Source organism: Pseudorca crassidens, chromosome Y (genome assembly GCF_039906515.1).
Source record: "Pseudorca crassidens isolate mPseCra1 chromosome Y, mPseCra1.hap1, whole genome shotgun sequence".
NCBI lineage: Eukaryota > Metazoa > Chordata > Mammalia > Artiodactyla > Delphinidae > Pseudorca > Pseudorca crassidens.
Window position 1 is genome coordinate 17,177,119 of NC_090318.1, and position 13,287 is coordinate 17,190,405.

At 52.8% G+C, this 13,287-nt stretch overlaps 1 protein-coding gene across 1 annotated transcript; it reads right to left on the bottom strand.

The window, feature by feature from the left end:
- Nucleotides 1-1,534: 1,534 nt before the first annotated feature.
- LOC137217891 (testis-specific Y-encoded protein 1-like) lies at nt 1,535-5,399 on the bottom strand. The gene is made up of 6 exons (XM_067724891.1): nt 4,845-5,399; nt 3,626-3,703; nt 3,326-3,437; nt 3,071-3,216; nt 2,886-2,955; nt 1,535-1,623 (listed from the first exon to the last, which is right to left on the bottom strand). Exons 1-6 carry the CDS (start codon nt 5,397-5,399, stop codon nt 1,535-1,537), a joined length of 1,050 nt encoding a protein of 349 aa, XP_067580992.1.
- Nucleotides 5,400-13,287: the final 7,888 nt, after the last annotated feature.

Below are 13,287 nucleotides of genomic sequence, written 5' to 3' on the forward strand. Positions count from 1 at the left end.
CAGCAGCGCTGACCAGGGCAAGAGGGCTCCAGGGACTTGGGCCCGGCTGAGGGTCGGAGGTCCCCCGCTGCCCTGTGTCCCACGTGCAGCCGCAGGGCCACTGCACGTAGCTTCCCTTTGCCTCCACGGTAGGGAACCCTAGGCACCGGAGTGTGGGAGCCACGAGGGAGGCTCCCTTCCAGCTTCAGGATCACGGAGCTGAGGAGGGACAGAGTCCCTGTCTGTGTGTCTGTCTCTCTGCCTGCGGGGACAGCAGCCGGAGCGGGGCAGGCCTTCCTCTCTAGGCCACGGCTGTGTGCCACCCTAGAAGTGTACACCACGGCCCTCAGGGCTTCAGATCCCCAAGGCTGATGCACGGCAGGGCGCAGCCAGTGCAGCTGGGAGGCGAGGATGAGGATTCCTGAAGCTGCCCTGGTGCTGCAACCCTCCTTGGTCTTGAAACAGCTGCGGGGGCAGTGGGCACCCACGTGGTCTCAGGAGTCCAAACAAGCAAAGGAAGGTCAGCGTGGCCGGTACCACAGGGACAGAGGTGCTCCCCTTGGAACCAAAGTGCAGGCAAAGGGGAGGGAGCGCGGGGGACCGCGCTCCACTCTCCCAAGCCCAGCTGCCGCAGAGTCGGTCCCGGACCTCGTGCATTGGGCCAGAGGTGTGCCTGGAAAGCAGCTGTCCGCTCAGGAAGGAGCACTCCCGGTGCCCGCCATCCCTTCCCCTCACCTGCCCCGGGCCACCCCCCATGCCCCACCCCAAAACGGATCCCTGGGCCTCCCGGCCCGAGGTCTGTCTGCTCCAGGGCTTTCTCTTTCCCGAGGCCTGGCGCACAGTAAGCTGAGAGGAGCCTGCCACGTAGCGGGGTCCAGGCCTGCCGAAGGGATGTGCGGATGGAGGCTCCCAGAGGACGAGAACTGCTCACCGGACGGTTTCTTGAGGAGAAGCGTGCTCCTCTTGGGCATTAGTTCCGCTAAGCGTCCCGCCTCCTCCGCTCCCTAGGGCAGGCTCGGATAGAGGATTTTAGCCTCTGTGTAGCAGAGACTGAGTAACAGCTACGTGCTGCCCCTCGGATCGCCGGGGCGGGAAGCAAGGCAGGCGGCACACCTGCGGTTTGGGAAGGCAGGTGGGTGCCCTTCAGCCGCTTCCCCTCAGCCCTCACCTTTGCCCCTCTGCCTGTTGCATGCAGGGATGAGAGCCCAGGAAAAGGAAGGGATTCATGGGCGGCCTTTTGCTCACGAGGGAACGGGGCTTCTCTCTGGCAGTTCCTCTCTTCCCCAGTCAGCAGAGCCTGGAAGCCAGCAAGCCATCTGCTGCGCCCAAAGGCATTGCTCTCTGTCACTGTCCCAGGGTCCCTGCATGCAAACAGCCCGGCCGCCTTCCTTGTCTGCTCGCTCGCTCGCACGCACACACTCACCCACGCCGCCACCGGGGCACACAGCGACACGTCACACCGGCGTCTGCCTCACGCGTCCTTGGAACGCTGCCCCGCGGGGCGGGCTGCTAGTGCCCGCAAGGATCCCACGCTCCCACCCTGTGTGCTCAACGGTCAGCCTGAGCTTAAGGAGTCACCTGCCTCGCGTCGTGCCAGTGTGCGCCAGACGTCCTGGACGGAGGCTGCTGGCTCAGGCACGGGCCCTAGGCGGCACCAGGCCATTAGGCCCCTGCAGGCCAGGGCCCTTCCCTGTCTCCTTGCCCTGCCTGCGGAGCAAGTCTCCAGTTCAGCAGGCTCTCTTTCTTTGCCTCCTCCTCCTTCCAGTCCCTGCCCTGTGAGGAAGGCCCTGGGCCTCTCCGGAATCCCACATCGTCCTGCCCTCCCCACGTCCTCCACTTCCCCAGGCCCGCCATCTCGCCCACAGACAGGGAGGTCCACAGGCACGGGCTAAGAAGCCCCACACCACTTGATTCACTCGTGAATACTCCACGAACCCCCGTACCTATACACACACACCAAGACAGGAGCACTTGTGAGCGTGTTTATGTCTCTCTGGGCGTCATTCCCGGCACGTGGGGCCCCGCTCTCTGGAACCTTCATTGGCCATCCTTTCCTCGTTTCTCCCGTGGGCACCCGAACCGCGTAGGTAGACACCTCCACCCGTCTCCCACATCTGTAGACGCCTCCTGACTCTGGTGCTCTTTGGCCAACCTCTGAGGCTCCCCCGGCGCCTTCATCTCTGGGTCTGGAGTGTGCCCGACACACAGACACGTACACACACACAGGAGCACAGGGACGGGAACACAAACGGGGCACAAGGCGTCTCAGCAGGGGACACTGGCTGTGTCCAGCAATATGAGACATGGCGTTGGTGGGCGGTAGGCCCGGCCCTTTTGTGGTCCCTTGCCATTTCCTGCCCCAGGTCCTCAATATTGTCCCCAGCTAGCCTTGTGCCGTTTCCGGGACTGTCTGTGTGGTGGTGCTGGGAGGCTCAGGGATGGACGTGAAAATTCAAGAAGACTCGGAAAGTCAGCAAAGAGGCGGGAGGAGACTCGGAATGAAGCTCCTCGGCATCTGTAGGCCTTTGCCAGGAGGGAGGGGCCAGAGGGAGGGGCCCAGGTGATCCCCAGCTGAGGGCAGGCTGAAGCCAGGGACTGATGATTCACACACAGGTGCCTGCTTAAGGAGGTGCTTGCCTCTTTCGTAGACACCTGGGGCACTCACCCTGAAAGTTTAGCTGGTTAGAGTCCTGCTACCCCGTGTGCCCTACAGTCCTCCCGACTCCATTCTCACCCTCTCACCCGCCGCCAAGGCCGGGATGACCTGAAACCCAGCTCCGCCCACAGTGTGCTCTCAGCCTGAGCTCTCCCATTTGGGAAAAGGGAGAGCCCCAGTGTACCCGGACCACACTCATTTCAGCGCCCAACCCCTGGGCTCCTTAACCACCTGTCCTCGTCTCAGTTACCTGTTCCCGTGGGGCCTTCCTCCCTCGGGTAGTAGCGCAGAGGATTGGGCCACAGGTCCTCGCCGATGATCTGGTAGGGGAAAGGGGCCAGGTCGGGACAGGGCAGGCCAGGCCCACGTCCCTCCCCCCAAGCAGCCGGGGGACTCCAGCGTCACCACCGCTGAGGGGGACCAGAGGCACCCCACCTCAGCAATCTTGTTAGACCCTGGGCAGTTGTGGTCAGACAACCAGGTGAGGAAGTGAAGGCCGGTGGGGTCCTGCCTGTGGCTGGGAGCTCCCCGTTCATAATCCCAGAACCAATAGATGCGAGTGGAACGAGACGCCCTGTATCCTGGAGGAAGACAGGGGAGACAGGAAAGGATCACAGTCACGGTGGCCCAGCATCCACGCCCTTCCCCCAGCCTCCCCTCACCCCGCAGCCCCGCGGGAGCCCCTCCTACCAGCGATGCTAAGGTGATACTCCTTAAGGATCACGTCATTCCAGAAGTAGGGGTTGGGTCGAAAGAAAAACTTCAACTTGCAGTGGTGCCTCGGATGGCCCAGTTCCTTCACCTGCCACGCCCAAGAGGAGGAGAAGGGCAGGAGCTCTTCTAGGGGTCCTGAGCTTGCCTGCTTGGCAGCCACAAACCATTTCCCCTTCCCTTCTCCTGCTGCTTACACCCAACCCTTAAGGACAACCCCGCCCCCTCCCTACCGGCCACCTGCCTCCACCCACGACGCCCCAGTCTCTCCAGACTGACCTCCAAATTGATCATGTAGCTAAGCAGGTCTTCATCTTGGTCACTGATCACGGCCGAAATCTGGGGGTGGTTCATAATCTGCTTTAGGTCAAGGAGGCTTCACATGCCACACCTCAGGGAAGGAAGAGCTACAAGCCGCAGAACCAGTCCCCAGACCCGCCAGAGGAAGAGACTGCGGCAGCAGATCTGCCAGATCCGTAAGCGCTAACGCCCATCCAGCCCTCAAAGACGTCCTCGGCCCCTGCCCTGCCATCAGACGTGCTCTTGCCTGTGGCTGCCTTGGGGTCCAGTGCACCCACCCGGGGAGGGCCTGTTTCCTGAACGAACCTGATCTCTACCTGACCTGTGTGTGCTGGGTGCCGGCATGTCACTCCGTAAGCAGTCTAGATGTGCTGTCGCTGCCTCATGCCTTCTCTTACGCCGTGTGTGCATGGGCTTGTGGGTGTTTGTGTGAGTGCCTGTGTGTGTGTGTGTGCGTGTGTGTGTGAGTACGTGCGCGTGTGTGTGTGTTCAAAGACGAAGCCTTGGGCCTTTGCCCTGTTTCCTGTCTTCAGAAGGGCCTGCGTGGGTGTGTCTGGAGCTCTGCAGGACTCACAGGGTCCACGGGGAGGTCAGGGGCGTGCCTGCGCCTGTGTGTCTTCCACAGACTCGAGTGTGCTGGTGAAAGGCCTGTGGAGGTAAGGATTCTTGCCGGCCCAAGAGCGTGTCCGGGGTCCTGGTGTCCGGCCAAGGACAGCTGCCCCTTATAACTTCACCCTGTGTGCAGGCAGGACCTTGTGCTTTTGCACTGAGGCAGCTGGAAAAACTACACGGGCTCTGACTGACCAGGACGGGTATTGGGACTCCGCTTGTCTCCTGCCAGTTCCCCGGGATAATGCACACTTCCAGTAACTGCTCTGTGCGAGGGGTGCTCGGGGCTATTCCCAATTGTGACCTTGCCACGGGCTCTTCCCTCCACCTTGGGGAAGTACTGCTGTGCACGCTGCAGGCCAAGACCATTCACCCAAAGTTTTCGCTCAGACACCTACAGCTGTGGCCTCCCTCTGTTCCTGCTGCCTCTTTGGAGCCACTCATGCCCTCCTGTACCCACATTCCTCAGTGCTCTTGGCCTGCACCTGCGCCCACCGCTCCCCCTCCCCCACCCCACCCTCACCCCCGCCGCTCCTACTCCTGCTCCTCCTTCACCGCAGCCAACCCCAAGGGGCCTCTGTAAGGATACGGCTCTGGTCCAGAAGCCAGGGATGCCCTGAATGATGGCGCTTCTGCCATCCAAGTGAGACTCCCGCCGCTGACAGATCCTGCGCTTGAGCCGAGTGTAGGTCCTGCTGGCTTGGGTATTCAGAGTGCTTAGCTCTAACTGCAGGGCCTGCAGCGCCTGCAGCGCCTCCAGCGGGGACCCGGTGATCGTGGGTCGAGGCCCTGGCTCTTCCTGCCCCTGCTCCTGGGGCTCCTCCTCCGGCTCTTCCGCCACCACCTGCTTCCGCTCTTCCTGCTCTTCCTGCTGCTGCTCCTCCGCCACCACCTCCACCTCTTCCATCATGTCCTCCACAGGCAGCCAAAACACCTCCCCGATACGCGCCACCTCTCCCTCCAACAGGGCCGGGCATTGCTGCACCACCTCCCCGCTAAAGATGGCGGCCTCCTCGCCCCACCCATCAGCTAGGGCCAGCACCCTACCCACCTCCCGCACCACACCTGGGGACCCGCGGGCCCCTGCTTCCTGAGGACCCCCTCCCACACCTAGAATGACCCCGGGTCCCGCCTCACTGCCCATGCGGACCTGGCTCTGAGCTGGGGCAGCGGCGAAGGTGCGGCAGCTGGAAGCTCAGCACGAGGGCCGCACAGCACGCAGGCCTAGCGACTGCAATCACGCTTCACTGCGGACTGAACCGTTCCCTGGAGCCTCTGCGGTGAAGAGCGCTGAAACGCATGCGCAGGAGCATTGGCCGCCAGGCATGCGTGTCCAGGTGGCAGGAAGGAGTTCCAAGCCACGCCCAGGCCGCTCGGCCCCATCACGACCAATCAGGGCGAGGACAGTGGGCGTCACCCTCGGCTGCCTCGCCCCTCGCCCTGTGGAAACAGGCCGGCCTCTGGGATTGCCGGGTCCCCCCAAACACCCGTTCCCCCCGCCCGGCTTAGCAGCCCAGGTTCCACAAAGAGCTGGCCTCCAGGGAGGCCTCCGGCCTTGTGTCTGGGGTGCCCGGGTGCCCTGTGATACCTATGTGGCCTGTGCCAGTTGGAGCCAGGAGTTCCCGCTCCAAAATCAGGAAATCAGAATCCGGTTTGCCTCGGGACCTTTAACCACTGGGAACTCTCAGAAAATGTACAAGGAAATGCATGGTGGCCGAAGTTGCTGGATACTTTTCTTCCAGGGGACAGAGAGCCCGAAGCTCTGTGGCATGAGCGGGGAGTGTCCGGCAAACCCAGCTCTTTGCTCGACTTGAATTCCTTTGCTCAAGAGCAGAAAAGCCACGCAGTGAAGAGCTCCGTCTGAGTGTCTGTCTCCCCTCTGTCTTTCTCTCTCTCTCTCTCTCTCTGTGTGTGTGTGTGTGTGTGTGGCCCACTCTCCTGGGATCCCCTCTGGATGCTTAAACTCTCCGAGAAATTCTACCTTGCCTGGCACCAAAAGAGCTCTCCTCGTCTGTGATTGGCACCCACGGGTTCTCGGACTTTGTGTGACCACACGTTTGCATAGTGCCTTTCAAACGCTTGAGTGGCAGGCAGAAATTGCCTTTCTGCTAGCCAACATAAGGTGACAAGCGTCCCTCCGGGAACGGACATTGACACATGGCACAAGACGAAGTTGACTTGGCCATGCTGTGTTTTGAGAGACCGAGAGAGGGACGACACGCTTTGGTGGCACTGGGGAACGCCAGAAACTTTATTTGGACACGTGCGCACACACTGAGGTGCTGAGGACTGCACCCAGTCGAGGGCCACCACGCACGCATGCATGCCTTCACCACTGCCAACCCGAGGATGTGAATTTTGCCGACCCTAAGGATGCCCTGTGAAAGTGGTTCTGCTCTCGTCCACCTTCCAAATGAGATCACAGCCCAGCCCAGCCCTTCGCCCCAGTCTTGTGGGACAGGGGAGCAGGGGTAGAATCCAGCTAAGCCATCACGGCCATACTCCTGAGCCACAAGGGTTGTCAGAACATTAGAGTGATGTCTTAAACCAGCAAAATCAGTGTGAGGCAGTCGGTTATGCCTCGGTGTGGGTCGGTGTGCCAAACCTTATGAAACAAAGGCCAGGTGTTTCTCAAGGGCCTACACAGGGCTGGGGGAAAGGTTGCTCGTGCACTGGAGAAGGAGATAAAGGTGGCTGTAGCTGAGATGGGAGTGGGGCTGGAGGGGTGGGGGGTGGGTCTTTCCTCTTTGGGCCTGGGCATCGGGCCCTTTATGATTCTCATGTACTTTACATCCTCCCTGTCCTTCCACAGGTGCTTTCTTCCTCCCTCTAATCTCAGCCCCTGGTCGAGGGTGCTGGCGTGTGATGCCACTTACACTTTGCTCCACGGGTGGGATCTCTGGGCTGGATTCCCTGGCCTGGGGGCTTCAACTGGCCCACAGTTTACGTACGTTCTATGAGCTCTTTAAGCTTTTCCACGTCCCTGCGTCCATCCCAACGTCCACGCATGCATGACAGTAGTCGTGCCTATTCCTGAGCACGCACGTGCATCACGTGCACCCCCACGCCCCCCACACACACACCACACACGGGCAGGTACCTGAGCAGAACTCTACACGTACGTGTTTCCACGAGAAAGGATTTTGGTCAGCGCCCCCTTGTTTACTGTCCCAGTTGTTTTCCGTCCCCCGCCTCTCCTCTGTGGATCTAGCCCTCGTGCACATTTAGCTCCACGGGTTGTTCTTGAAACGATTGCCCTGCCTGTGGGACGGTGTGGTTGAAAGTGGGCGCAGTGGGAGCTGAGTCACGTGCACCTGTGTTCTGTTTCCTCCCGGTTGCCTTGGACAGGGTGACTGTGGGGAGCACGCAGGCTCGATTCCATTCCCCGTGCCCCTGTCTGTGGCACCATACAGGAAGACAAGGTGCTAGGGGCCCAGCCGACTTGGGACACGCTTTCCTCTTCCTGGAGCTCTCAGGTTGGTTCGCGTGTCCCCGGGTCGCCTGCTTAGAGAGGTGCTCCAGGGCTCCCTTTGCTCTGTAGGTGTTTGTCCTCAGCTGGTTTCTCTTTCCCCCTCAGGCAGCTGTGGGAGGCCACTGGGAACCAGTTCGTGGCTACGTGTGTGCTTCAATGTCTTGAAGATGGATCCAGCACTTGGGTGAAGAAATTAGGCTCTGAAGGAGAGGCTGAAAAGAGGAAGTGGGAGCCCTTCCCGTCTGCCCTAATGTTTACTGCTAAACATGCACAGAGCCCCCACTAAGTGTGAACACAAAGGATGCCCTTAAACCTGAGACAGTATAGCAATTTGGGGAAAACTGCAGGTTTCCAAAGGAAAGTGGGTAGATAAAATCAATCAGAAGTAGGACTGTGAGGTTTAGCTCTGAATGATGGGAAGGAATACTATACATCTGGGGCTCCTTGAAGGGACAGAGTAATTCTTACGGGGGAAACAGCTCATGTAAGGAAGAAGATAAAGAGGGGTAATACACCAAGGGGGGAAGGGAGGGAGAGGGATAAATTGGGAGATTGGGATTGACATATACACACTACTATATAGAAAACAGAGACTAAGGACATACTGTATAGCACAGGGAACTCTACTCAGTGCTCTGTAATGACCTATGTGGGAAAAGAATCTAAAAAAGAGGGGAGACATATGTATATATAACTGATTCACTTTGCTGTGCAGTAGAAACTAACACAACATTGTAAATCAACTCTACTCCTATGAAAAATTAATTTAAAACTAGGTAATACAACGTGAGGCTTATCATGGAGAGCTACAGTTGTAATAGGATCAGTTATATGGATAGCAAAAGTGATGGTGGAGGTGACAGAGATGAAAGATCAGCAAAGAAAGACAGTTAAAACGGTGAGGGTAGAAAGATAAGGAATTCCTGGAAGCTGGGGACCTTGTTCCAGTGTCTTGGGTAGAAGCTGACTAACTCCTGATGTCACCTGCTTGGTGCCATGTTCTTGGGGAACAAGAACTATCTGTCAAGAACTATCTGTCTCATGGTGCTATCCACTCCTGGGCAACAGAGAGAGAACACCTCCGTTTAAGGCCTCAGTTAGGGTGGAGTTCTACTCAAGGGTAACATTTACACTTTTTCATTTGAGACACAAATCCTGGGCTGGAACCCCTCCGGTTTGGGCAGCACTGTTGGTCAGGATGATAAAGATCAAAAGGCTCTCAACACTTTATCTGCGTCATAGCACCAGAAAACTGAAAACCAAATTAAGACCTAGGTAAGGAAAGAGTTTATTCACAAAGACGATTGAATAGAAGAACACTTTGATTTCAGAATCTTCAAGTATTTCAACATCAAGTAGAAAAAGTATTTTTTAAGAGGAAAGGATGAGCAAGGGCAGCAGAAACCTAGTGGGACAGAAGCAGAGGGGTGAGCAGGAAGTAAAGTAGGGGTATTTTATTAGAAAATGTTTCCCCTGCCAGCTGATTCTCAGAATAAGCTGTTACGGAATATGTTCTGACCTTAGTATGTTAGTGATTCCCCGAAGTTGAGGGGCAGGTCAAAGTTTAGCACACTGTGAGGAGGAGAGAAGGCTGATTACAGTTTGGTCAAGCCAAGTCAGTAGATATGTAATGGACGATTGTAGGCCATCACATTACTAGAAAAAGACCCACAAGGATATTAATAATTTCTAAAAAATCATTAAATATCAAGTATGTTCAAATTTCCGTTTTTCTCGTAAATGGCAAACTAAAAATGTTTTCAGTTTCACTGAAATAAAATGCAAATGAGGTTTGAACTTTGCAATTGGTTCAAATGTTTTTAATTGTTTTCTAAAACAGTTTCCCCCTTCAATTCTTTATTTTTTTTACAATTTATTATAAAACCAGATTGATTATCCCATATAGTCTCCTATAGTTTGAATTTTGCTTCTGAATCTATCCATGCAGTCTCATTCAACATGTTCCTCTACCCACAATATTTCCTAAAAACTCAATAGCAAAATGTATTGATTATGCTTTGGCTTCTGTTTTATCGAGAACACTTTAAAATTACCAGTTGTTCCTTTATTATTATGGACATGCTTTCTGATTATTACTTTTCTGTGTGTTCACTAAATCATTCCATTTATCATGGCTTTATAATTCTCTTTAATATCTAGAGAGGAGGCCCTTTGTTAGAATATTCTCTAAATGATTTCTGAATGTTAATTCTTCTAAATAAACTCTAAAAATCTAATTGAGAATGCAATAGGTGTAATATGTATATACATGTGATATGTAAGTAAATATGTAATATACATACACAGATATATACATATATAAACATAAATACCTTAATACATATATACATATATTATGAGATAACCTTATAATTTTCATTCACATTATTTATATTATTTACATATTATTTAAGGTCATATGGAAGTCATATTAGAACATCCACCTCCAATTGCTCAAGTCATTCTTCAAGTATTTCAAAGAATTTTACTGTTTTCTTCTTCAAAAAAGTCTTGCACATACCTGAGAAAAAAAGCTTTTAATCTGTATAATGAGGATAAGAATAGCAGTCAATAGGACTGTGGCAATAATCAAATGAGATAGTTAAATTCATAGGTAAATGAAGCACTTTCTATAGTAGCCAGCCCAAAATATTTATTAGACATTTTTATTTGACCAGTTAGTCTGCAGTAGTTATTCCCAGAAAGGAAGGGGCCCTGTTCCTAATTCATTACCATTTGTATTGTCATACATTTTGTGCATGCTATCTTTAGAGGTTATGTCTGTAAACAGTATTGACACACAACCTTTGTCATCTGAGTAATAGTATTTATTTATATTTATCATCAGTATACTAGCTTTTTTGGCAAAAGTTCAGCTATGCCCTAGAATTGACTATAATTTACGTCTGGGGTTTCTACTTCTTCTTGAATAATTATTGGTAAACTGTCTTCTGTTAAATCATTTGTTATCCACCAAAGATTTCTACTAATTATTTTTCATATCTTTTTGTTAATAATTATTCTTCACTCCAATCGTGTGTGTGTTCTGCCATGTCTTCCTATGCTCTTTTAGGCTTATTATTAGTGAAAATATACGATGATTATTTACTTTATACAAAATATGCAAAGGAACATAATTGAAAACAAACAGTTTCGGGGCTTGCCTGGTGGCGCAGTGGTTGAGAGTCCGTCTGTCGATGCAGGGGACATGGGGTCGTGCCCCGGTCCGGGAGGATCCCACATGCCGCGGAGCGGCTGGGCCCGTGAGCCATGGCCGCTGAGCCTGCGCGTCCGGAGCCTGTGCTCCGCAATGGGAGGGGCCGCAAAGGTGACAGGCCGGCGTACAGCAAAAAAACCCCAAAAAAAGCAGTATCATGAGTTTGACCAGTCTCGAAAATAGGCAGGATTACAAATTAAGCTCAGGCTCTCACTTAATATAAAAGTAATTACAATATTTCCACCCTTTTGTTTTGAACCCTGAATTATGCTTTTAGGCGTTGTGTTCAATGTGCTCAGTACATCATTTTCCCTCACAATAACCCTATCTGATCATTCTTTATCATCTTGTTTCTGTAGACTGGGTAAATTTAAGAGTTTAGGTAGTTTCCCCAGTTTCATATAACTACTAAATTTTGAAGCTTAGATTACTTTTTGTCTGCCTTCCTTTGTATCATATTAAAGTACCATATGCATTTTATCTTGTAGACATTCATGTTTCTGTTTAAAATTATTTGAACAGTTCCACTAAAAAATAAAGTAGCATATTTGCATAACAAGCAAAATGCTTCATGATCTGGTCCTCCCCATTTCTCATGTATCAAAAAATCTCTGAACTCTCCCTAGATTATATGGAAATTCACATTATACCCCCAAATTGCCTTTACTTTTTTTTCTTTTTTTTTTTTTTGCGGTACGCGGGCCTCTCACTGTCGTGGCCTCTCCCGTTGCGCAGCACTGGCTCCGGATGCGCAGGCTCAGCGGCCATGGCTCACGGGCCCAGCCACTCTGCAGCATGTGGGATCTTCCCGGATCCGGTCACCAACCCATGCGCCCTGCATCAGCAGGCAGACTCTCAACCACTGCGCCAACAGGAAAGCCCTTCTCCTTTATACTGATTAAAGCAACTGGGAAAAGTATGCAGTAAAAAAGTAGAGAACACATTCTGTCGCTGCAGTTTTCTTCAGAGTTTCTCCCACGAGTTGCTCTCGCCAGTTGCTCTCGCGAGTTTCTCTCTTCGCCTCTCCCCCACCTCTACGTCTCTCATCTTCCCTAACTCCAGTGCGGCTCATCCGTTTGTCCACCCAGCGCTACGTCCCGTTCCTCATCCTCTTTCTATAAGTAGAGCGCTTGCTCTTGACCGTTAGTTTCTTTAGCGGTCATCTGAAGAGACGCGGGAGGAAGACTTCTGAAGAAGAGGACAAAGTAAGGTAAGGAATTCGGCATTTTAGGGAGGAGAGAATACTTTATACCTCAGGAGAAAGAGTTGATACCTGTATCTTCTCCTGTTCCCAGAGAAAGCATGGTAATTCAGATTTTGATTTTTCTCTCAGGCTTTCTCTGTAAGATTTAAGAGCCGAGTAAGTTGTGTTTGTAGACATATGTCTGAATATACACTGTCTCCAGAAGTCTATCAGACATCCTCAAAAAAAACACCACAGAGACTCAGATACTCACAAAATCCCCAGACCCACACCAGGGGGGTGCATACTCAGCTCAGGGATCACATAGCCACCTCAGGGGACTACAGACAGCTTCAGATACCCCAGGTAAGCTCAAGAGATCCCAAGCCACAATCAGAGAACACAAATGCACCTGTAGTTACTGCAGATGCAAGTCAGGTGACCCAGAGTCAGTTTGGGGGCCAGTGATCTATGTTAACAGATCCCACACCCACCTTATGAGACCCCAATTCAGTTAAGGCATGCCCAGGCCACATCACAGGGGTCTTAGACCCTTATATGAAGACCGAGTCCCACCACAGTATACCCATACCCATAACAGGGAACCAAAACCTATTGGGCCCATTAAAAACCGCAGGTAAACCAGATATTCTCAGGATAGCCACACTTAGATCGAGGACCTCAAATTTCATGGTAGGTGGCTCCCAGCTCAAATTATGGATCTTCCATCCACATAAAGATGCACGAAAAACTAACACAGAAGATGACAAATCCACATAAGACATTTAGACTCAGCACAGGGACCCAATCAGCTCAGCTCAGTTATCTCCAAACAATACCTGAACATGTTCACACTCAACACAAGGAAACCTAGGTCCACCCTAGGTGACAAAGACCCTCCTCAGAGGTCCAGACTCAGCTCAGGAGATCTACACATTCCTGAGGGTAAGCAGACTCAGTTCAAGGAACGAGGGACAATACCATAGAAGACTAAGCTCAGGAGATGCAAGACCTACTACAGTAAACCTCACACCACTTAGGGCACTCAACTCTGTTCAGGCATCTCCAGATAAAGCCCACCCACTGCAGGGACTCAGTACTCCTCAAGAGATGCAGACTTTGTTCAGGGTGCAACAGACAATATGCCAGGTAGCCTCAAA

Excerpts from the sequence above, each read along its gene's own strand:
- LOC137217891 (XM_067724891.1), bottom strand. The coding sequence starts at position 5,399 with ATGGGCAGTGAGGCGGGACCCGGGGTCATTCTAGGTGTGGGAGGGGGT. Across the intron at positions 2,956-3,070 it reads GGTCTAACAAGATTGCTGAG|ATCATCGGCGAGGACCTGTG; the intron begins GTGGGGTGCCTC and ends TTCCCCTACCAG. Across the intron at positions 1,624-2,885 it reads GGAAGGCCCCACGGGAACAG|GGCCCGTGCCTGAGCCAGCA; the intron begins GTAACTGAGACG and ends GGTGCCGCCTAG.